The sequence below is a fragment of the Meriones unguiculatus genome, chromosome 1 (genome assembly GCF_030254825.1).
Source record: "Meriones unguiculatus strain TT.TT164.6M chromosome 1, Bangor_MerUng_6.1, whole genome shotgun sequence".
Classification (NCBI taxonomy): domain Eukaryota; kingdom Metazoa; phylum Chordata; class Mammalia; order Rodentia; family Muridae; genus Meriones; species Meriones unguiculatus.
In genome coordinates this window covers 59,417,781-59,441,823 of record NC_083349.1, presented here as the reverse complement: position 1 = coordinate 59,441,823, position 24,043 = coordinate 59,417,781, and the positions used below count along the sequence as shown (strand labels likewise).

Sequence of the window (24,043 nt, the reverse complement as noted above, 5' to 3'; positions counted from 1 at the left end):
CTAGTACTGGCTTCAGTCATTCCTGTTGGAGGTTGGACTGATGCTTGTATTTTGATGCTAATTACTGGCATCCAGATCTGGTTACTGCCCTATTCTTGTTGTGTAAGCCTGTCTAAGACATTATTCCTGGTTGGTTGATTAAAAGGTCTAAACCTGGGCAGGGCAGAATAGGGTAGGTGCGGTTAACGTTCAGGGTTTTGGGTTCAGGTGAATCATGGGAAACAGACAGAGAGGAAGAGAAGAGGAAGAAGGAAGAAGGACACAGGATGGGTTAGCGTAGAGAATGAGCCATGTGGGCTGGGAGAAAGGACCCCAAGAATGGCGTGGAAAGGCCCAGATGAAAAATATAAGCAAGTATTTTGGGATTACGGATGAAAGGTAGCCCAGATAGGAATGAATAAGGCAGATGGCACTGGATGGGGGCTGGGAAGTGGATGGTTAGGTTACTGAGACACTGTAAGTGAAATATCTGCCCAGCCCAAGGTAAATAAGGCAGCTGTAAAATCTAACAAGTATCTGACAGATTTATTACTTGTTATAGCAGATTAAATAATACCACTGTGATAATCACAGGGCTAATAATAAACATTATTTAGCCCAACACCCATTTTATTTTCAACAACACCTTCCTTCAGTCAGCACCTTACATATAAAAGTCAAGTATGAACATAGGACCCTGTGCTTTGACAGCATGCTTTTGGTCTTTGTTACCAGGTCCCAGCAAGTGCTACTGAAACTTTTATTCAGATAAGGTGACTTATATGGACAACAGGAAGCTAACCTGTGATTAAAGGGTTAGAAATGAAGTTCTGCCCAGCAGTCTAGAGATCAAATTGACCATCAAATGGCCAACATTTCCACCCACCATCCTTGTGTAATGAAAGTTCTATAAGAAGTCTTAAGTTGGACTGGAGAGATGGCTTGGTGGTTAAGAGTGTAAAGAACTGACAGGTGGCTCACAACCTAACCTCAGCTCCAAAGGAACAGAGACCCTATTCTGGCCTCTGTGGGCACTGTACCCATGTGGCATTCACTTATAGAGAAACACACACATACGCGTGAAAGCAAAAAAACATAAACATAAACAAAAACAAAAAAACACACTCTAAAACCCCATATTTTGATGTTTAGGTGGAAAACCCATATATCTGGTGTCAGAATAGAGTATTTTCAGCCTTTCCTAATGCCCCTCTGCACCTACTTTACTACAAACAGTAGCATACTAGGTACTATTCTCTAACTTCCTTTTTCCCCCATCAGCAATGTACCTTGAAGACCCTTCCACACCCACATGTAAGGAATTTCTTTTTCTTTTGTGTCCCATAACCTTTAATGAGGGCTACTTGCACGAGTGTTTGTGAGCGGGTTTACTTCTTGGGCAAGGCTGTAAGCAGTGTCAGCAAGAGTAAGATGATGCAAAGAGAGGATGGACAGGTCCTCATTAAGTCTTGTGCAGATAACCACCAAATTTATACAACAGCCACATGACATCGAGAAGAGCATTTCATAGCTTTCCTTCCCAACCTCCAGCTCTCCCACTCTCTGCCCTCTATCTGTGAGCTTCTCTGGGCTTTGGAGCATTGTTTAGTTTTGAGATAGTCTTCTTCTGCAGTCCAGGCTGGCCTGGACCTACGGAGCCCACGACTGTCTCTTCTTTGTGGTGGTCCTCATGCTTCACCCTCTCATATGCTGGGATCACAAACACGAGGCACCATGCTCACTTCAAAAGAAGAAAAAAGCTGGGTGGTGGTGGCGCACACCTTTAATCTCAGCACTTGGGAGGTAGAGGTAGGCTTCTGTGAGTTCAAGGCCAGCCTGGACTACAGAGTGAGCCTATTTCAAAAACAGAGTTCCAAGACAGCCAGTTCTGTCTTAAAGGAAGGGAGGAGGGGGAAAGAGGGAGAGGAGGGGAGGAAAGGGGGAGGGGAGGAGAAGAGGCGACCTTTGATCCTCCTCTCTGAGCATCATGCCTGCTCTGTACCACACTGCATGCTTATTTACCCACCTCCATCTTCCCTGACCTTTATGAACCACTGTCTAGTTACAGAACCAGTCAAATAATCAAGATTATAATTTAAGAGGCTACTTAATTTTTACTTATGTGCATATGTGTATCTCTGCATGTTTGTGAACATGCGGGCGCAGTGTCTACGGAGTCCAAGAGAGGGTGCTGGGTCTTGTGAAGTTGGAATTAAGGGAGTTGTGAAAAGTCTGACACAAGCCTTGAAAACCCAACTTAGGTCCTCTGGAAGAGCAGCAAGTGCTCCTAACTACGAACCCAGATCTCCAGAAACCCCTCCAAATTATACTGCTAAATATTCACATTTTTGTATTAATGCAATTATTTATTCAACCCCACTATTGTACATTCTTACTACAATCAATTAAAAACTTAAATCCATTGTATACAACATACAAAATTACTATACACTATTGAGTTCATTAAAAATAATGTGGTTGAGCTGGGTGTGGTGGCACATTCTATAATCCTAGCAGTCTGGGAGGCAAAGGCAGATGAATTACTGTGTGTTCAAGGACAGCCTGGTCTACAAAGCAAGTCTACGACAGCCAAACACGGAGAAACCCTGTCTTAAAAAAAAAAAAAAGTTGGCATTTTAAGTGTTTATATATGCATTTATTGTACACTGTGTGTATGAGTGTATCCCTGTGTAGGTACATCACAGGGATGAGAGACATTGGATCCTCTAGAGCTGGAGTTAAAGGGAACTGAGAATTAACGAACATAGGTGCTTTGGATCCTTTATAAGAGGATTACAAACTCTTAACTGCCAAAAACTTCTCTAGCCTGTTGTTTCTATCACTCAGAAGTATGAGGTAATTTTAAATGGGTAGTTGGCTAAGTGTGGTGATGGCAGAGGCAGAGACAGGCAAATCTTGTATTCAAGGCAACTGGCCTATACAGCGAGTTCCAGGCTAACCAGGATCTACAGAAACCTTGTCTAGGTGGGTAGTAGTGGGGTGGTAGAAAGAGGTACTGAGTCGGCTTGGTGTGGTGGCACAAAACTGCAATCTCATAACAATGGAGGCAGAGGCAGGAGGATCTATTCAAATTCAAGACAGCCAGAGATGCTGCTTCAAACACAAACAAATCATTCAATAATACAAGGGGATTTTTTTCAATGGGCTAGAAAGGCACAGTTTCTATTTAAATTATTAAAGCATATCTAGAATTTTGCTATCTAACATTTTTTTTTGATATGAAGTGCACCTAAGTAAAAGGAGTCCAGTTTTGATGAAAAGAGAACTAGAAATGAATTTGGCTTTGGACACAGCATGTTATAATAACTTGCATTTTTCTTTTGAGCCAAGACAAATGTGTGCTTGTAATTTAAGAACTGCTTTTACTTCTTTTTCTGCTATCAGTTCATTCTTTTGCCCATTTTGTAGTTAGCTGATGTTTATCTTTCTTACTTGAAATCAAGCCCTTGCCTGTGCCCAGGCCATGCTCTTGTTCTCACTTGCGCTCCTCTCCCATATATTTTCTTCCCCTCCATTTTGAAGTTTTTCTTTGATATTGCTTATAATAACTTTTGTCATCAAGACTTTAAAAATGCAATCAAATTTGTATTTCCTTTCATGGAGGGCTTACTTTACACAAAACCATCTTTTCCTATTCTGGAATTTTAAGACAGTCCTGCCAGTTTCTTCAATTACTTCTGTATTTTCACTATGTATGTTGAAATCTGTGATCTTTCATTCTGAGGTCTGAGTCCATTTTCCCTGTAAAGGGCTACTGAGCTTTTCAGACATTGGAGAACACCAGGTACTCAACAGCCCTCTTCTGACACTAAGCACCGATGTGTTTTAGGGATTTTTTTAGACTTTACCATTAAAAAATCTGCTGAGGCCAGTTTTGTCTCATATTTATGATTTTTGTGAATTTCAAATCAGCTATATTTGGATGGTCCAAATCCATCCAATCCTCAAACCCTGCTGACATTCAGCCGTGAATCTGAATACTTATGCCGGAGTTCCATGTTGGAAATGTACAATAGGCTTTTCATTCAGCATCTGTCTTTAGTAATTTATATACACACATTTCTAGTTAGGTTTAAGCTAAGTTCTTTTTTTTTTTTTTTTTTTAGTTAAGTCCCCCCCCCACTGTCACTAAATTCCCTTCTTTTCACATACTACTAACTAGCTGCTGATCAGATACTTGAAAGTTATTGTCTTCTCTTTACAAATTTTACACCCTGGTATATATACCAAATCTATTTGTCATAGTCTCTCAGTCGATTCTTAGCCCTTTAAACTGAATTGCTTATCAAATTTTTTTTTTTTACCAAGCTCTTTCCAATTTTTATGCTCCCCCCATCTAACTGCTTTGCCCAATAAATGTCTGCATAACATTTTTTTTTTTTAATTAAGTTTAGCAGGGCATAGTGGTACACACTTGTAATCCCAGCAGAGGCAGGCAGATCTCTGAGCTTTGGCCAGCCTGGTCTACAAAGTGAGTCCAGGACAGCCAAGGATACACAGAGAAACCCTGTCTTGAAAAACTAAATACCAAAAAACCCCCAAATAATGAAGTAAAATTGTTGAGAGTAGGGTCGGATATGTGGGTGGGTGGATGGTGTCTGAGTTTGGATGTATGTGCAAAGGCTCTGGTAGAGAGAACAGAGGGCACCTTTTGGGAGTCAAGTTACTTCTCCCATGTGAAGGTCATCTGTGGGGGTGAGGTTTTCAGGCTTGCATGGAAAGTACTTTTACCTAATGAGCCATCTTGCTGGTCTAACAAAACGATGTTAAATAACAATGAGAAGACTTTAACACTTTGTATAGGAATGTTTCTATTATTTCCCCATTAAACATGATGACAACTTTTAGACTAGGACAGATATTAAGAATGTAAGTATTTCAAAACTGATATTAGCTTTGAATTTCTTAAGTCAAGAATGAATCCTGAATACTGAATTGATTAAATCAATCATAGTGACAATGAAAGGATACCATTCAAAATATTTTTGAGGAGGGTGTGGCAGAGCACACCTTTGATGGCAGCACTTGGGAAGTAGAGACAAGTAGATGCCTGGGTTTGAGGTCAACCTGGTCTATAGAGTTCCAGGACAGCCAGGGCTACACAGAGAAACCCTGTCTTGAAACATAAACACAAAAACAACACAAAATCTTCTTTTTGAGTCCAGTTTGGTGGCACACACCTCTAATATCAGCACTTCCACGGAAGAGGCAGATGGATACCTGTTCGTTCAAGGCCAGCCTGTTTTACACAGACAAGTTCTAGGCTAGGTAGGGCTACAGAGCAAGACATTGTCTCAAAAATCATACAACAAACAAAAAAAGCCAAAAACAAAACAAAACAACCAAAACAAAATAAAACAAAAGACCTAAAAAGATCTTTCTGGTATTTGCAATGTGGAGAAAACTTACATTAGACCGTCTTCATTAAAGTCTGGCTGAAGAGTCTCCAGAGGAAACAAAGATCCAAAACCAACGCCCATGTTGAAAAACACAGCTGCTATGTCAGACAATGATGGGATCCAGGGCCAAACTGGTGAGTCACTGAAAGTATCTGGTTAACACAAGAAATTATTTTAATTCAAACCACTCATGCACAAAGCCACACTGCACTATGAAGATTATTATCATCTTTCTTCCTTCCTTAGACAAGATTCTCACTATGCAAGCTATGCTGGGATTATAAGCATATGCCACCATACTTGGCTTTTATCACAATGATTTTACAGAAATAACAGCTGGTAGTGACGTTAGCACTATAGTTAAGCTACAGATCATAGAAAGTATAACTTATTGGACTGTGTGAAGAAAATAATACAAAGAAAAATATCTGAGTGATCCATCAAAGAGTCTAAGTCATAAGGTAGTAACATGTTTTGAAATGAGTGGACACAACACTGGTTAAATTCCTAATTACCATTAACACTGGAAGACTTTATCACCTTCAGTGACCTCATTGTCTTTATCCCTCAAGTGATTGGCTAAACCATAATGCTTCTTGTATGAAAAGGGCTTTCAGGGGCTGGAGAGATGGCTCAGAGGTTAAGAGGACTGGCTGTTCTTCCAAAGGTCCTAAGTTCAAGTTCCAGCAACCACGTGGTGACTCAAATATCTATAATGAGATCTGGTGCCCTTTTCTGGCATACAAGCACACATGCAGGCAGAATACTGCATAAATAATAAATAAATGGAAAAGGGGGGCCTTCAAAGGTGAGAAAGCAACACTCACACTTTAACCTGCCTTAATGTGCTATCTGCAAATATTAACACAATAATACTTTCCATCCATAAGCCAATTAAAATCAGTTAAAAATGAGCTCAGTGGTGTACACTTGTAATCTTAGCACTTAGAAGGGTGACAGGTTACAAAGGCTAGCATGAAGATAGCCTGAGCTACATAAGACTGTGTCAAACAACAACTAAGCCTACACAACAGTAATTATATAATTGGGTGATTTAACACATCAATAAGTTTTCAACTATTTCTACTGAACCCATGTGTTAAATTTTTAAAAAAGATTTATCTTATTTTATGTGTATGGGTATTTTGCCTGCATGCACAGATATGTGCTCCATATGGACACCTGGTGCCATGGATGCCCTGGACCTAGAGTTACACACAATTGTGTGCTGCCATGTGGGTGCTGGGAATTGACACCTGGGTCCTCTGCAGGAATAGCCAGTGCTCTTAACTACTGCGCCATTTCCCCAGCCCCCATGTGTTAAGCATTAAAGGTTGTTATCTGTTAAGATCATATTTAATCCTCAGTACCAGCAAAGACACAACTCTAACATTAAGCACTATCAAAGAGATCATGTAATAAACAACAGCACATGCTACAAAACAAATTATGTACTCACCATTTTTAATCGTTATTTCCATCAATGTACTTAAAATCTGTACTGACACAATACAATTTGTGTGAACCGACATCATCTGTCAAAAACAGATAAATAATAACGTATTAAAAGAGCACATGAGTCTGGTATTTGCTAGGTCTGTACTGTTTAGTGATATGGAGAATGTTCTTCATCTTAGCTCCTTAGGAGGCTAAGACATGAAGATTGTGACTCCGATTCCAGCCCATGAAAAGCAATGATGCTCACTTCCAAAATGGTTTCATGTACACTTCACTTTACACAAAAATAAAAGCCCCTAAGAGGCGTCAGATCTCTTTCCATTCTAACAGGCTAGTTGTAATTAGGTTAAGTAACACTAGAAATTAGAAAAAGCTACTTTTCTGTGTTCTAGCACCACTCAAAACTAAACATGAAGGAACACTTAAAGATGACTTAGTTATTACAGTGTTAGTAAACAAGTGTGAGAATTTGAGTTCAATCCTCAGTACTCATAAAAACCTCCAAGAATGGCTGGGTGTGGTGGAGTGTGTTAGTGTACAACTTTAATCCCAGAACTTGGAAGACAGAGGCAGGCAGATGTCTTCAGAATTTGAAGCCAGTCTGGTGTACAGAGGGTTCCAGGCCACTTAGGGTTAGTGAGACCTCATCTCAAAATACAAATATAATCAAGTATGTTGGTATGCATTTGTTGTTTTTATGTTTTATTTGTTATTTTTATGTGGATTAGTGTTTGGCCTGCATGTATGCTAGTAAGACCAAGAGGTAAGTTCCTGAGGCTTGCTTGATGTGGTGATTTAAATGAAAATGGCCCCCATAGGCCCACAGAGAGGGGCACTATTAGGAAGTGTGGCCTTGTTGGAGAAAGTGTAAACTGTTGGGTGGACTTTGAGGCTTCAGAAGCTCAAGCTAGGCCCAGTGTCACTCTCTTCCTGCTGCTCCTTCTCTAGTGCGCTGCCAGGCTTCCCAAAGCTTAGCCTATGCAACAAGTCCAGGGCAAAATGAACAACGAGGTTTACCCCTGGCCTTTACATTTAAGCACACACACAGAAAAATCAAACACAAATTATAATTGAAGTTATAAATAAATAATAAACCCATACATTTTAAATTACAGTAGGGGACTTGAATCTGGGAGCATGAAGGGAGCAGGACTCAAACTAGCTATGTATAAAATTGAACTTAACTCTTGATCCTCCTGTTTCCATCTCCTAAGCCTATGTTTATAGGTGGCACTCTCCAATTGTCTTTTAAAGAATGAAGGTTTAATCTCGGCTCCTAGTTTTAGGGGATCTCAATACAGTAAAGAATGCACAGGAGCAGTACAGTTGGTCGGTCACACTGCGCCTACACTCATGAAACAGTATTCACTCATATTTTTGAGACAGTCTCATGTCTTCTGGCTCCAACTATCCTAATGAAAGCCCACTATCTCCCCAGGCCCAGGGAAGGTACCATTAAAAAGATGTCAACAGAGACACAAGATGAGCAGTAACTAGATATTAGCTGCCTTCAAGAGCAGGACAGCTGGGTGGTGGTGCACTTTAGGAGGCGGAGGCAGGTGGATCTCTAGAGTTCAAGGCCAGCATGAGTTCCAGGACAGCCAGGACTACACAAAGAAACCTTGTCTCAACATGCTCCCCCATCCTTTCCTACCCCCCACCCCAAAGAAAGGACAATCGGTATTTTTTAGTTTTGTAAATATTTGGCTCTCCTCTAGCCTGCCTTTCAGCAACTCAGCAGCAGGAGCTTATGTCATTATCTGCCGATGCCAGGTGCTGTGCATTTCCACTAACAATATACAAAGTGATATATACTCTATATATCAAGTGTCTGTCTGTCTGTCTGTCTCTTATGTCCTCACTCCAAGATGGCGCTGCCCTCCAAAAAACCTTTTGTGCCAGATCTGTTGGTTGGTGTGACTCTGTGACTCCAAACTGCCAAGGTACCTTTTGCCCCTTTATTCTAACTATCAGGCTATGCAAGTAGTCTTATCTAAAATCTATCACTAAGATGAAATCATTGCATTTTTATCTAGTCCAGTGGTTTCCAATCTTCCTAATGTTTTGACCCTTTAACTTCCCCAATCATAAAATTACTTTTGTTGCTACTTCACAGCTATAATTTTGCTAATGTTATGAATTGTAGGGTAAAGATCTGATAAGCAGATGATCTTAGGTGACCCCTGTGAAAGGGCTGTTTGACCCCCAAGGGGGGGTACAACCGACTGGTTGAGAACCACTGATCTAGTCAATCTTTTAACAAGATATAAGAATTTAGATGCAGAGACAAATAACCCAAGCTGTGAGCATGGTGGCTCAGAAAGATGAGGAGTCTGAAAGCAGCTTAGGCTATGTAGTTAAACTCTTGTCTCAGAAAATCCACAAGGGCATAACTAGAAGGCTCTGAACAGCTGCTAGATCTCAGGACCTGAGTTCAATCTCTGGAACCCATATGGCGGAAGGAGAGAACCAACTCCTAGAAGGTGGATAATAAATGTAAAACAACAAAAAGCCCAACTGTAAAAATATGTTCACAGAAGAACACACACTACTTCAAGTGCTAGCCTCTTCTACTCAGAACCATAGACTGTAGCCATAATAAATCTAAAACTAAAATATAAGGAATACCAAATTATGCCCAGCTAGGCACACACCTTAAACCAATTTAAAAAACACTCTACTTTTAAAATGTCTTTGCAATGTTTGCTATCAGGAGAAGGTGACATCCAAAGACATATGGGACAAGGTTTACACAATGTATGTCTTTGTTGAGGTGACTTTTAGGTTGAGCATGTGTTGATTTCATAGAAATAAACAAATCATAGATTTAAACAAATCGCAGCACAGAAAAAACAAAGGAATACTACAAGGCCATTAAAAAGAATCACAGTTATATACTGAGAGAAAATGCTCAATTGTTTGTTATTAGAATAAATAATATATATAGCACATAGATATGTTCCATTTATGCTTACTTACATAGTATTTTTTTTTCCTTTGCAGTATTGGGGATGGAACCTAGGATAGAAACTGTGTATGCTAGGAAAGTACTCTAAACTGCATTGCCAGGCCATATTCATTTTTAGTGAATTACTCAGGTTGGCCTTGAACTTAGGACCCTTCTGCTTACCCTGTGTGTAGCTGAGATCACAGATGTATGCCATCAGATCTGGCTCATAGTCATTTTGTTTGTTTTGAGATAATGTTTCAGAGAGTTAAGGTTGGCTGCAAACTTACTCTGTATCTGAGGACAACCTTGAAATCCTGACCCTTTGCCTCTACTTTCAAGTCAGGGATTACAGACGAATGCCCCTATGCTCAATGTACATTATTCTGAGGATTGAACACAGATTACAGACATGTGGTACTACGTTCAATTAATTCAAGGCTGGGGATCGAATATAGGGATTCATGCTTGCCAGGCAAAAGTTACCTAGAAATTATTGACTATAGTTTTCAATAGCAGCTGAAAGTTAGGATTTGGAATTAGTTTAGCCTGGCTTTTATAACTTGAATGTTATACAACAAATTATTTCTTTCTGAAATTAAAACAAACAAACAAACAGAAATAAAACTTAAAAGTAATAATAAACTCTTCCTGGTCTACTACATTTGGACATGCATGATAAAAAAACAAAACAAACAACCCAAGCTGGGTGTGTGGTGCACGCCTTTAACTCAGCACTCAAAGCTCCAACCAGGCCCACTGTCAGTGTCATTCTCTTCCTGCTGCCTGGCAGTCTAGATGAAGAGCTCTCAGCTACCTCTCCAGCACCGTGTCTGCCTGCACGCTGCCGTACTCAACACCATAAGGGACTAAACCTCTGAACTGTAAGCCTGCTCCAATTAAATGTTTTACTTTATATGAGTGCCTGTGATCATGGTATCTTTTCACAGCAAAAAGAGCACTAAGACAATATATAACTGAGTTTTATTATTTTATTTTTAAAGATTTAATTATTTATACAGTATTCTGTCTGCATGTATGACTGCATGACAAAAGAGGGCACCAGATTTCACTATTGATGGTTATAAGCCACCATGTGGTTGCTAGGAATTGAACTCAGGACCTTTGTTTGGAAGAACAGCCAGTGTTCTTAACCTCTGAGCTATCTCTCCAGCCCAGTAATTGAGTTTTCTGACACTAGTAATACCTAGGCCCTCTGCAAAAGCAGCCAGTGCTCTTGACTGTGAGTCATCCTTCCCAGGCCATCCAATAACAGGTTGGCAGATCTTTAAAGCCTGGTCTACATAGTGAGTTCTAGGCCACTAAGGGGTATATAAGAAGACTGTCTTTAAAAGGAGATGGAATTTCTAGGGCAAGACTTTTGTGTGTATGTACATGAAAGCATACTCATCAACAAAGGCACCTGATAAGGCAATGGTCAACACTGGCAGTCTTCCTATATCACTCTGACCTTATTTACTTATTGGGGATGGAGTAGAACACAGGTATGCCATGGCAAGCCAGTGAAGGTCAGAGGACAACCTCTGGAGTCTGCTGTTTCCTACCATATGGGTTCTAGAGACTGAATCCAGATTGCCAGGCTTGAAGGCAAGCATCCTTACTCAGTGAGCCATCTTGCATAGCCATTTCCTCTTACTTTTTGAGAAAGGGTTTCTTGCTGAACCTTGACCTTATTGATTCAGTTATAATAGGTGGCCAGCGAGCCCCCCAGGATTTTCCTATATCTGCTCCAGCTCTGGAGTTGCAGGGATGTGTTAACACTCTTGGCTTACAGACAGGTCTTTAGGATCTGAACTTAGGTCCCTTGTGCTTGTGCAGGAAGCATTTTACACACTGAGTCATCTCCCTTGCCTGTAGGGCAAGCTTTCACATAGTGTTTTATACTGTTTACTCCTGTTATTTTCTATTCACAGAATTTTATTAAAAGAGAACATTCCAGGAGTCTCAGAAAGACTTGACATGAGCCGGGTGTTGCTGCAAACCTATAATCCTAGCACCTGGGAGGCAGAGGCAGGCAGATCGATGAGTCTGAGGCCAGCCTTGTCTACAGAATTCTAGGATGGCCAGAGAACAAAACAAACACACAAAACAAAAATCTTGCCACGAATCCTGTTCTTGGAAGGACAGCAATTCTACTTAACTGGACATTATTGTAAACAGTGAACCCAACCAATGCAAGACTGAAAGCCCTCTCTATGGCTTCCAACTCTGCCAAAATATACTGTATTAAACCCTAATTACTGTATTCTTGATATGTCAAGAGCAATGAACACCCTTATTCATGCCCAGCATATCTAGAGGAACATCAAAGTAGTATATAAAATCAATACCATTTAAACAAAAAAGATGTATAAATGAATTTAAGTATTAAATATGAATAGGGAAGAGAAACACTCATTTGAGTCTGCATAAAAAAAAATAAATATATGGGGGCTGCCGACATGGATGAGAGGTTCAGAATAAGAGCCTGTACTGCTCTAGCAGAGAAATGAAATTCGATTCCTAGCATTCATATCTGATGACTCACAGTCACCTGTCAGGACAGCTCCAAGGGATCGGACACTTCTGGCCTCCAAAGGTACCTGCACTCAAATGTAGTAACCACGCAGACACATATATGAATAAGGACTATCGGGACGGAAATACACCTATAACTCGAGAAAGAGCATTGGCTCTTCCTGCCTCATTTTATTCCCCCAGAAATCATGGATTTAATACAGTAGAATATTTTTCTGCTTAAAGTGGAAAAAAAAAAGGGACAAATTTCATTTATTAATTTATTTAGTGTGGATGGGGTGTGTACATGGTCTAAGTAGAGGCCAGAGTACGTTCTTGAGGTGGTTCTTTTCTTCTACCATATGAGGCCTGGGGATTGGATTCAGGCTGTCAGGTGTGGTGGCAAGTACCTTCACCTTGAGCCAACCTGCTAGAACCTAGGAGTTTATTGAGTAGAAAATATGGTAGGTTCCCACTATAAGCCCAAATCTTCTCTTACCCGAAACAGCCACTTTAACACAGGTACAGGACACTGGACGTAGTGGTATGCAGAGGTAAGAAAGCCTTGTGTTGTCAAAAAAATCTGATCTGTTTTTCCTGATCTGAAAACAGAAAATCAATGATTGTTATCCACGACAAATCACTTCTAGTCAAACACATTTGAAATAATCAGAAACAAGAAAGCAAACCTCAGTCAATAGAGGTAGATTCCACACTGACATGGAACAGGTTTGTACAGTTTATATATAAAAGTTCACCTGATGGCCCAGCTCACTCCCTTTGTGGGCTCTACCCTCCTCTGTGGACAAAGGTCCATTTGTAGTAGTACTCAGAGTCCAAGAGTCTACCAAGTGTGAGTACATATGCTTCTGTCAGTTTAGGGATGAACTTCCTAAAACTCAGTACCAGAATCCATTTGGTTTTTACAGACCCAAAATGTCACACACTGATAAAAGTTATCCTAGTCTAGGCATTGGGCATAATATAAGAGCTGTCCACCTCAGCATCTGTTGTTGTTCTCAATGCTACCTCAATTCTGAGTTTTAGCTGGAAAGTGACTTGCTTTGTGTGCATTGCTGACTGAAGTTCATCCAATCAGCCACAAGCAGAACACAAACACAGGCTCTATGTGCTTTCTAGGACTTAGAACAGGGAGCTAGCCCTGTACCACAGTGAAGCAGTAAGATACTACTAGTGGAAAACAAAAACAAAAACAAACAAAAAAACAAACACGGATTTTTGCACCTTTCTTTTGTAGACAGAGCCATTGTTGGACTAGCTGGACCACAGCCTATAAGCCATCCTACTAAATCCTCTTTCTATATACATATAGATTTCTACATACAGATAGATAGGCGACCCCAACCATAAAATTATTTTCATAGCTACTTTATAACTGTAATTTTGCTATTTTTGTGTGCACCACCTAAGTGTCTGGTGTCCACAAAGGTCAGAAGAAAGTCAAGATTTCCTGGAAATGGAGTTACAGCCACCATGAAGGTGCTGAAAATTGGATCTGGGTCCTTTGCAAGAGCACTTAAGAGGTTCTTTACTAGTGAGCCGTTTCTCCAGCTCTTAGGACAACTTTTTATACAGAAAAAATTCAAATGTTTATGATTTACTTACTTGAGAATAAGTTTTTCCACAGCACTTTCTCCGATAAAACCAGAGTCTCTTAAGTCTAAGGTATACTGATTGAAAATTTTTCCAGAATTGAGGAAATTAAATATTTCTTCACCTGGATGATGATCAGGAATAGCATCAATTGTGACTGAAAATTTTTTTAGAAATTCCCTGAAATACAAAGATCATTGAATATCAAAGAGTTAGAATATAAATAATTTTGTATTTAAAAGATCAAGGCACTTTAGCAAACACTGAGGGTATGTGCATGAGTTTTGAGTTTTCTGAGACAGGGTTTCTCTGTATAGTCCTGCCTGGTCTGGGATTACAGGCATTACCACCTATCAGAGAGTCAGTATTAGTCTCAGACTGGGAGACTGACTTAATAATGTTTTAGCCAGGCATGGTGGCACATGACTTTAATCCTAGCACTCCAGAGGTAGAGGTGGGTAGACATCTGTGAGTTCCAGGACAGCCAATGCTGTTACACAGAGAAATCTTGTCTCGAAGAAAAAGTGGGGAGGGTGTTTTGAAGTCCTCCTTACTGCTTGAAGTAGAAACTGAGTTTCTCAATGTGAAGACTCATAACATAACTTGGTTTGAATGTTTGCCTTTCAACAAAGGGCAAGTGTAGCTCAGTCACTGAGCAGCCAGCTATCAATAGCCCAGCTGTTCTGTAAAAATTCAATTTAAAAAAATGGTAAAATACGGCCTGGAGAGATGGCTCAGAGGTTTCTTGATTTTCTCAAAAACAAACAAACAAATAAATAATTTATTTATTAATTATGTATACAATGTTCCGTTTGCACATACACCCATGGGCCAGAAGAGGGCACCAGATCTAGATAGTTGTGAGTCACCATGTGGTTGCTGGGAACTGAACTCAGGACCTCTGGGAGAGCACCAGTGCTCTTAACCTCTGAGACACCATGGGCTAGAGAGATGGCTCAGAGGTTAAGAACACTGACTGCTTTCCCAGGGGTCCTGAGTTCAGTTCCCAGCAACTATATGGTGACTCACAATCATCTATAATGAGATCTGGTGCCCTCTTCTTGCCTGCAGGCAGAACACTGTATATAATTAATAAATAAATAAACCAAAAAAAAAAAAAAAAAAAAGGTAAAACAGTACTAGAAGATTAGAAGATCATACATAGTGTGAAAAGATGATACCTGTGTTCTTCCAAGAGGCCATCCTCATCATCTGTACTGTCCTGGTCACCAAATCTTATAGGAGATTTAATGCCACGGCCCTGTCTTATGTCTTCCTGTAACTGTTTCTGCAATTCATCTAGCCTGAAATTGAAAGAATAAATGATTCACATTTACTTATTTTTGAGACAGGTCTATATAGTTCTGGGACTCTAAACAGACCAGCCTGACACAAATGCAACAGAGATTCAGCAGCCTCTGCCTTCCAAGTGCTGGGAGTAAAGGCGTGCACACCAGGCCAGGCTTACGATTTATTTAAAAAACAGACAACTTTAGCTGTTATCTAAAAGCTGCAACAAGTACTCTTTCCAAGTACTGTTATATAACAAATTGTTAGAATATAGAAATCATATTTCTGAAATGCATTATGCTACTTTTTTGAATTTTAATTTATGTGTATGTGTTTTGCCTACATATACACTTGTGCCTACTGCCCATAGAGGCCAGAAGAGAGCGTTGGAGTTCCTGCCTGGCACTGGAGTCACAAATGATTGCGAGCCATCATGTATGTACTGGGAATCAAACATGGGTCCTTTGGAAGAACAACCAGTGCTCTTAACCACTGAGCCATCTCTCCAGTCCTTTAAATATTTCTTTACAGGTGGAAATTTAAGAATGATCTATCTAAACTAGAGAATAGAAAAATAAAAATGGTAGTGATCAAATTTTATTATCTTTTCTAATCTTTAATACCCACTGACATTTTGTAGATCAATACCCTGACAAGTTAATTAGATTTTTGCTTTCATCACGGTCATATGATTATTATCATCACCACACCTAACACTCTGAGCACTTACTATGGCACACCCAAACACCTTACTTTCACTACAAACAATGAAGATATTATTCTAAGTATAATACTCCAGATCTAATAAGGAAACTAATAAATGATCTCACATGAAATATCTAGCGTAGCCAACATCATAGGAACAGCAAGAATGGTGTTTGCTGAAGCAGGAAGGAAAAGCAGAATGGGAATAAGCATGGCGTTTCAGTTTGAGAAGATAAAGCATTCTGGAGATGCGGTGGTGGTGATAGTTACTGATGCTAGTGTAATGACCTAACCTACTCAAAATAGAATGTAGGACTGTAGTGAGGGCTCAGCAAGTAAAGCACTTGCTGCACAAGAATCAGAACCTGAGTTTGAATTTTCAGAACCTGCACACCTTTAATCCCAAAACCCAGTGAGAAGAGGCAGGTGAATTTTTGTAAGTTTGAGGCCAGCCAGGACTACACAGGCCCTATTTCCAAATAAAGGGCATTGGATACATAGCACAAGTGTCTGCAATCCCAGTGCTCACACAGGGAAATGGGAGGCAGAGTCAGGAGACTCCCTGGTAAAGCTCATGGGTCAGCTAGCCCAGCATACACATCAGTGAGGAGCCTGCCTCAAACATGATAGAAGCTAAGAATTGATACCCAAGGCTGTTCCCAGGTCTTCACATGCATGCTACAGCAAACACACACTAGCATTCTCATGCATGAACTATGCACACACACATAATAATAAAAGTAGATTCTACCCATGCTTTTCATCAGTTAAGATACTGTTATAACAAACAAAAAGGAATTTATATTAACAGTGTAATTTATAGTATTTTGTGAAAACCTGTATCTTTTAATGTCGCATGAACAAGAGAACACATCTTATTTTTAAAACAGTTGACAAAAGAACAGTAATAATGGCACTCCTACAAAATGTATGTTAATTTCTAGTTCCCTTGGAATTTTTGGTGCTGGGGATTGAAGTTAGTGCTTGACAATCAATTTATCACTGAGCTACATCCCCAGCCCCATATAAACTAACTTACCATTCTAAGTAAAATTAAGAGTTAAACCACATAAGCAAAGCAGTCTCTTAAATTTAACAAATTATAGTTTTAACCAACCTTTGTGTGTCCTCCATCTCCTTTACAAGTCGCTCTAAGGTATTTGTGTAAGTTCCACTGTGAGCATATTCCTAAAACAAAAAGAAAGTTTAAAAAATACTTCATAACTTCTCTTAGTAGAAGACATGGGATACTTTAAGTTGTTTAGAATACTAATGACTATTTCCTGTCAGTAACCTCGGTCTGGATAACACCCTTCTTAAAGGAAAATTCCATCATCATGCTTTAAATCTAGTAGTCTATACTGCAGGCAAGTTGAGTTCAGCATCCATTAGGAGGAGAGGCACTGCCTGTAAAAACCCTGCTAGCCTCAGTCTGAACACAAACACCCAAGGGCTCTGTGGTGACCCTATCTCTGCTTTTGCATTCTATTTTAGTGAAGTCAAACTACTACTAATTTTTAGGTTTTACCATGGAATATTAAACCTTCCCCACCAAACTTTACAGAAATCTTAAAATTAATACAGTTTACTCCCAAGATAGAATGAAGCACTTTATAAATAAAATTGCACACCACAATTAACAACATTTCTACACTCTACCTTCATTTACAGCAGTGGTCTCCAAAGCAGGGGGTGTGCAAGGTGATCCATTGGGGTGCAGGAAGAAAATGATAGAACTTCTATTTATATGGAACGTCTATAGAAACTCCAGTAGAACTTAATCTATAGTAACTTCTATGTAACTGCCACAGGAAAATGCTTAACTTTTCTTTTTCCTTCTAAATTCTGTTTTTGTATATACTTTATTTCAAAAGAACACAGTATTAAAGTGGTACATGTATAGAATTTATAAGTTACATATATATTGGGATACATGCTTAAAGTTTCCTTTTAATAAAAAAGTACATGTGATCAAAAAAGTTTGGAGACCACTGATTAACAATAGTAAAATGTAAGATACGGGGAACTCATTTACCAAACGAGAATTCATACCCATGTCAGTCTAATGATGAGCTGTATTAAGTTAACAATTTATCTTAATTAATCCATCTTTTCCCAACAAGTGAAGGCAAATTATCACAGAACTACTTACCATATAGTCTGATGATTGGGATCTAAGCCCCTTGGAAAAGGCAGGAGGCTTTCCTGAAGCTGCAGAAGTCTGATTGAAGTTCAAAGCCATTATTTCTTCCAGTGATTTCAATGTTTCTTCTTCCTCATCACTCTCTAGGTTGTAACCTAAACTTTCTTCATCACTATCAAAATCACCCCTGAATTTCCTTTTCAGTGCACTGCTACCTGCATTGGAATTTCCTGAACTCTCTTTCTCTGAAGGTGCTGCAGGGCTTGGGACGCGTGGCACAATTTCCAAGGCAGCTGGGGGAGACACTGTAGGAGGGTCGTACTCTGAATGCAAAGATCCCCCAGAACTTTTCCCTGAAGATTCACTAGAAACAGCCTTAACAGTCTTTGTTTTGTGTTCCTTGTGTTTGGAGGCTTCTGTAGAATGCCCAGAACGTTCTTTAGAGGAGGAACGCTCTTTCTCTCTTTTAGGAACTGGAAGAGTGCAGTTTTTAGCATTCAACGGTACTTGAGAGGAAACAGCACTTGGAACATGGGAGAGTAAAGGTAGTTTTGTCTCCTTTGACGTCACAGAGCCAGCTGTTTTACTTTTCTGAAGGTTGCTGGCTCTTTTAATTGTAGATTTTTCCTGAGGTAAAGGTAAGTGGAGTTTCTGTATTTTAGTCTCTTTGGTACTTGCTGCGTGGACTTGGTCACTATTCCTGGAAGAATGGTGGCCAGAATTCGAAGGTGCCAAGCCTGCAGAAGAGCGATCTGTTTCATCATCCGGTTCCTTGGCTATATCTTCCAAGCGCAGAACACCTCCAGGTGTCTTCAGTGCAATGTGTCTTATAAACTTTTCTCTCTGATGTGATGATGTGTCTGGACGCTTCTCTAGGAAGGGCTCTTTTGCTTTGGGAATGATAGGTTCTTTTGTGCTTTTCAGGTCTGAGTCCACAGAGTTCCTTTTTCTTTTGTCGGAGAATTTATTCTGCTTAGAGCCTAAAATTAATTTTTGTCACATCAGTGAAAAGTATACTGCTCTGTCTGGGTCAAGCTTATTCACAGAAAACTGATGAAATGTTTCAATTCTAAGGTGTCCAAGAAATTTAGAGCTAATGACATATGCTCATTTTCACTGTTAGTCTACTAGAAGGTTACTCTCTTACCAAAGGAATCATTTCCCAAAACATAAGACACTATACACTGGCACCAATGAAGAGATCCTAGAGCACTTCTGTTCAAAGTAGATATTCTTTTCAAGCCCAAGACCATCTGGCTCCAGAAATGAAATAGTTCTACATACAAAGGTAAGGGTTGTAGATTATAAGCAAATATAGGACTAAAAAGACAGATAACTTATCTAAAAATAAATTCACTGGACCAGGTGGTGGTGGCACACATCTTTAATCCCAGCACTTAGCAGAGAAGCAAGGGGATCTTTTTGAGTTCAAAGAGAGCCTGGTCTACACACAGTTCCAGGACAGCCAAAGCTACACAGAGAGACCCTATCTCAAAATAGATAGATAGATACATAGATGAACAGAAAGAAAAATAAATAAATTCTACCTTCCACAGTGGTGCACACCTGTAATCTCAGCGGTCAGGAGTCTGAGGCAGAAGGATCAAGTATACAAAGGCCAGCTTGGGCTGGAAGGGAGGCTAGGGAGGTTGTACAATCTAGTCTTAAAAAAACACAAACAAACAAATAAAAATAAAACAAACAAACAAAAAAAAACCCAAACCAATAAGTATTTCCATCTAGTGATTACTACTAATTCTTTATGTCTCTCTAGTATTCAGCTGTTATGGGTTTAATTTTGTCTTCACAAATATGATCAATTGCTGACCTTCAGCCCTACAGGATGAGAACTAGTAACAGACTTTGACAGACATACCCGAATTAAAACAAGGCCAATGCAAATGATGAGATTTCTTATAAGAATAGGAAATTCTGGGGCTGGAGAGATGGCTCAGAGGTAAAAGCACTGGCTGCTCTTACAGAGGACCAGGGTTCATTTCCCAGCACCCACATAGCAGCTCACAACTGTCTGTAACTCAAATTCCAGGGGGTCCAACACACTCACACAGACACATGTCGTCAAAACACCAATGCATATAAAATAAATATAAATTAAAAAAAATTTGAGAATTTAGACTCAAAGACAGGTACACCAGACAAGACATAACAAAGAAACACAAGATATCACATGACTGAGTGGTTCAGTTACAGGCTAAGGAATGTTGAAGACTGCAAACAAACAGCTGAAACTATCAGATGTGAAAAAGCATTTTTAGAGTTACAGAGAGGCTTACCAAAGCACTCATTTTAAACTTCAACTCTCCACAACTATGATAATATGTCGTTTTAAGCTACTCTAGCTGGGAGACTTTGTTAACGATATCTGTATTTATTAACAGCTGAAACCAGAAACACTTTAATAACTGTATATTTGCCAGGCAGTGGAAGCACATGCCTTTAATCACAGTACTTGGGAGGTAGAGGCAGGCAGATCACTGAGTTCATGCAATCCTGGTCTACAGCAGGGCTACACAGAGAAACCCTGTCTTGACACTCTCCACTCTCAAAAAAAAAAAAACAAAAAAACCTAACAACAAAAATCTATGTAATTTTGAGTTTAGGATCCTGTGTGTTTATATTGGTGTTTGAGTGGAGGCCAGAGGTTGCTATTGGGTGTCATCCTTGATCACCCTCCACTTTATTTTCTGAAGCAAGGGGTCTAGCTGAACCTGGATCTTACCAATTCATCTAGTCTAGCCAGCCTACGTGCCCTGGGATCCTGTCTCTGCCTTTAGAGCACCTGGGCCACCGGTGGGATGCTACACTTGCCTTGTACTTACACGGGTGCTGGGATCTCAACTTTATGCTTGCACAGAAAGTACTTTTACCCACTGAACTATCTCCTCAGCCTCAGTTAGTCAGTCTTTAACATTTATATTATACCAAAAACCATTTCACTGAGCCTGTTCTGACACACAACTTTAATCCCAGCACTTGGGAGACAGAGGCAGGCAAACCTCTAAGTTCAAGGGCAGACTAATCTACATAGTGAGTGCCAGGACAACCAGAGCTACAAAGAGATCCTGCCTTAAAGAACATAAACTCATACTTTAATCATTCATCTTAAATTCATAAAGTTTGGAGGCATAATAGTAATGGATACCTGTCTAGCACATGCTTAACGCTCTAGAAGACAAAGAAAACCATTAACATACACAAATTGTATTCTCAAAACCAAATATGTCTAAATCAATTTTTTCTGTGTATTGACAGATGTCTTTCCAGTTTACAGTTTGTTTGTTTTGGGACTTGGGGGTGAGGTAGATTCTCGTGTAGTCAAGGCTGGTCTGGAACTCATGTAGGATGACCTTGCACTCCTGATCTTCATGCCTCTACCTCCCAAGTGCTCATATAGTGCAGGAGGAAGAGTCAGATTTATCTCCATGAGTTTGAGGCCAGTGTGGTCTACATAGATTAGTTCCCAGGCTAGCCATGGCTACATAGTGAAACCCTGTCTCAAAAGACAATAAATAAGAAAAGCTCAAAAAATAAATAATCTTAAGAGTTACCTTTATGAACACATAATCTGGAAAATATAATTTTAAAAATGAAAGCTGCCCAAATGTAGTGGCCCCCCAAGTCTGAAGTTTCCCTTTTCTAAACTTTCTAGGAAGCAGAGGAACTGCAGAATTTTCTAGTTCTTTTTGTAATTCCTAAACAGACTATAGGCTAGATATTTATTTCACCATACTTCATTATAGGTGAGCACTTGACATGTTCGGCTTTTGCACACAGACACTAGAGATCTTAATTGTGATCCTTGTACCAACAGGTGCTTCATCAATTAAGTCATCTCTGTAGCCCCTTGTTTTTGTTTTCTGAGACAGGGCCTTGCTATGCAGTCTAAATTACAGGCACGTACTACCATGTATAGCTGCATTTTTAATACCACAGAGATGACATAAGGAACACAGTAAGTTTTCAATAAATGTTACCTATTTCTGTGTTTACATCTTCCTGAATGTACGAAGAATCTGTCAAGTTCGTTTCTCAAAGTTTAAAGTTATGGCAGAAAAAGCTGGCATGCTAGATGAGTAAAATTGTTTCTAGATGCCTTTCATTTTCTCAATAATAAAATTCTGCAGTGTTAAATTTTAATGCTTTAATTCTGGGTCCCTATCTTAACTCTTTTTACACACAGTTGTCATCTCAAGTTGCTTCAGATCTTTCTGTGGGCAAGAGAGATTTAACATGAGTGATGCTTCCTACACATACTACAATAAACCAGGCTCTACCAGGCTCATTTTTAGTGTTTAGAGACTCTGTCTTTAAAAACAAACAAACAAAACACCAAACCAACAAAAAGAATTAATAGCTATTTGTGATATATCTTCTCAATGAACAGACATTTTAGTATTCGTATCTTGCAGATGTCCTTGAGATGTAATATTAGAAATATTAGATGTAATATTTGTATTTGGACTATTTGGATCTTGTTTAGCTTCACACAAAGCATCCTTAACAGTTCACCAAGAATACAAGATTAGTCTGTCCTGGACTTAACTCTGTAGACTAGGGTGGCCTTGAACTCACAGAGCTCTGCCTGCCTCTGCCTCCCAAGTGCTGGGATTAAAGATGTGCACTACCACACCTGGTAATTTTATCAAACTCTTAACTACCTGAGACATTCAATTCTAGGAAGAGAACTGAATATTTGAACAAATTTATTTTTAAAAAGAGGCACGAGGAAGATGCAAACTCACTTAGATATTGTATGTTTAAGTCTGATGCTACCTACCTGAAAGTTCCCATGAGTCTGAAGATGACCTTTTTCTTGAAAGATGTCCATTTTCCTAAGAAAAGGAGATGAAAATTAGGAATTTGGGGAGGTAAAGAATATGAACTTACATTTGAATAGACTTCTAGACCAATAAAGCAAGCACTTATATTCAGAGGCAGCTTTAAAAACAACAAAAACCTTTAAAAATCTTAAAGTGAAGGGTATGGGCTGGAGATGTAACTCCACGCAAGGCCCAAATGCAATACTCAGCACTAGGGAAACATACACAGGCATACACACAAGAAGGCCACGTGTATCATAAAATACGTTAAAAAAAAAACAACAAAAACACAAAAAAGAAGTCCATGTTTCATAAGCCAGCAGTAATTTATATTCTTAACTCAAAATTTTTGGTTAATCTGGTTTCAAGTTTCCTTAGTAGTTTAATCAACGCAGCACTTGTTTGTAGCGCTGGAGACTCAGCTCAGAGCTCCTCGCCTGCTGGGCAAGCACTCCACCATCCCCAGCTCTGCACAGTTTGTTGTTGCTGTTGTTTTTGAGACAGGTTAGGCTGTGCAGGCCAGTTTAGTTTCTAACTTATAAATTCTTTTGCCTCAGCCACTCACATGCTGGGATTACAAGCATGTACTTTTCCACAGCTGACTTTATTTGCTCTGTATGTAAATACAATTTGAAATTAACTTGATTTTCTAGGGAAGACGAAAAGCGTTCATGCTAATCTGATTCTGTATTCTCAAAAGAAAAGTATGACTAAAAATACATGCAGTTTTCTAAGGTATCAGATATGTTTCTAAGAGCTACACCCAATCAATTATTTAAGATGTACAGACATGGCTGGAGAAACGTTCACTGGTTAAGAGTTCCTAATCAATGCTCTCATAGGACTTGAGTTTGGTTCTTAGTACCCACATGACACAGCTCACAACCACCCATAACTCTAACTCCAGGGGATCTGGTGACCTCTCCACATATAGGCTCAAACAAAATAAATAAATCAAAGATATATATATATATAACCTGAAACTTTTGAACTTTTAGAGTGCATCAGTTATCTGAAGGCCTTATAAGAAGACTGGTCACTGGGTTCTAACTCCCCTGCTTTTTACTGAACCAGAGACTGCAATTCTGAAAAATTCTCAAGTGTTGCTGTTACTGCTGCAAAGGTATTT

The 24,043-nt window shown here is 39.5% G+C and overlaps 1 protein-coding gene across 2 annotated transcripts in view; it reads right to left on the bottom strand.

The window, feature by feature from the left end:
* Window positions 1–24,043, bottom strand: part of Slf2 (SMC5-SMC6 complex localization factor 2) — a 47,647-nt gene that overhangs the window by 18,559 nt on the left and 5,045 nt on the right. For both annotated transcript variants that reach the window (XM_021649703.2, XM_021649693.2), the window contains exons 4-11: window positions 22,872–22,926; window positions 18,083–19,053; window positions 17,048–17,118; window positions 15,117–15,239; window positions 13,948–14,115; window positions 12,821–12,923; window positions 6,859–6,934; window positions 5,410–5,551 (exon numbers count right to left, since the gene is read on the bottom strand). In XM_021649703.2, coding sequence (XP_021505378.1) covers window positions 5,410–5,551; window positions 6,859–6,934; window positions 12,821–12,923; window positions 13,948–14,115; window positions 15,117–15,239; window positions 17,048–17,118; window positions 18,083–19,053; window positions 22,872–22,926 — 1,709 coding nt within the window. The remainder of the gene's footprint in view (window positions 1–5,409; window positions 5,552–6,858; window positions 6,935–12,820; window positions 12,924–13,947; window positions 14,116–15,116; window positions 15,240–17,047; window positions 17,119–18,082; window positions 19,054–22,871; window positions 22,927–24,043) is intronic.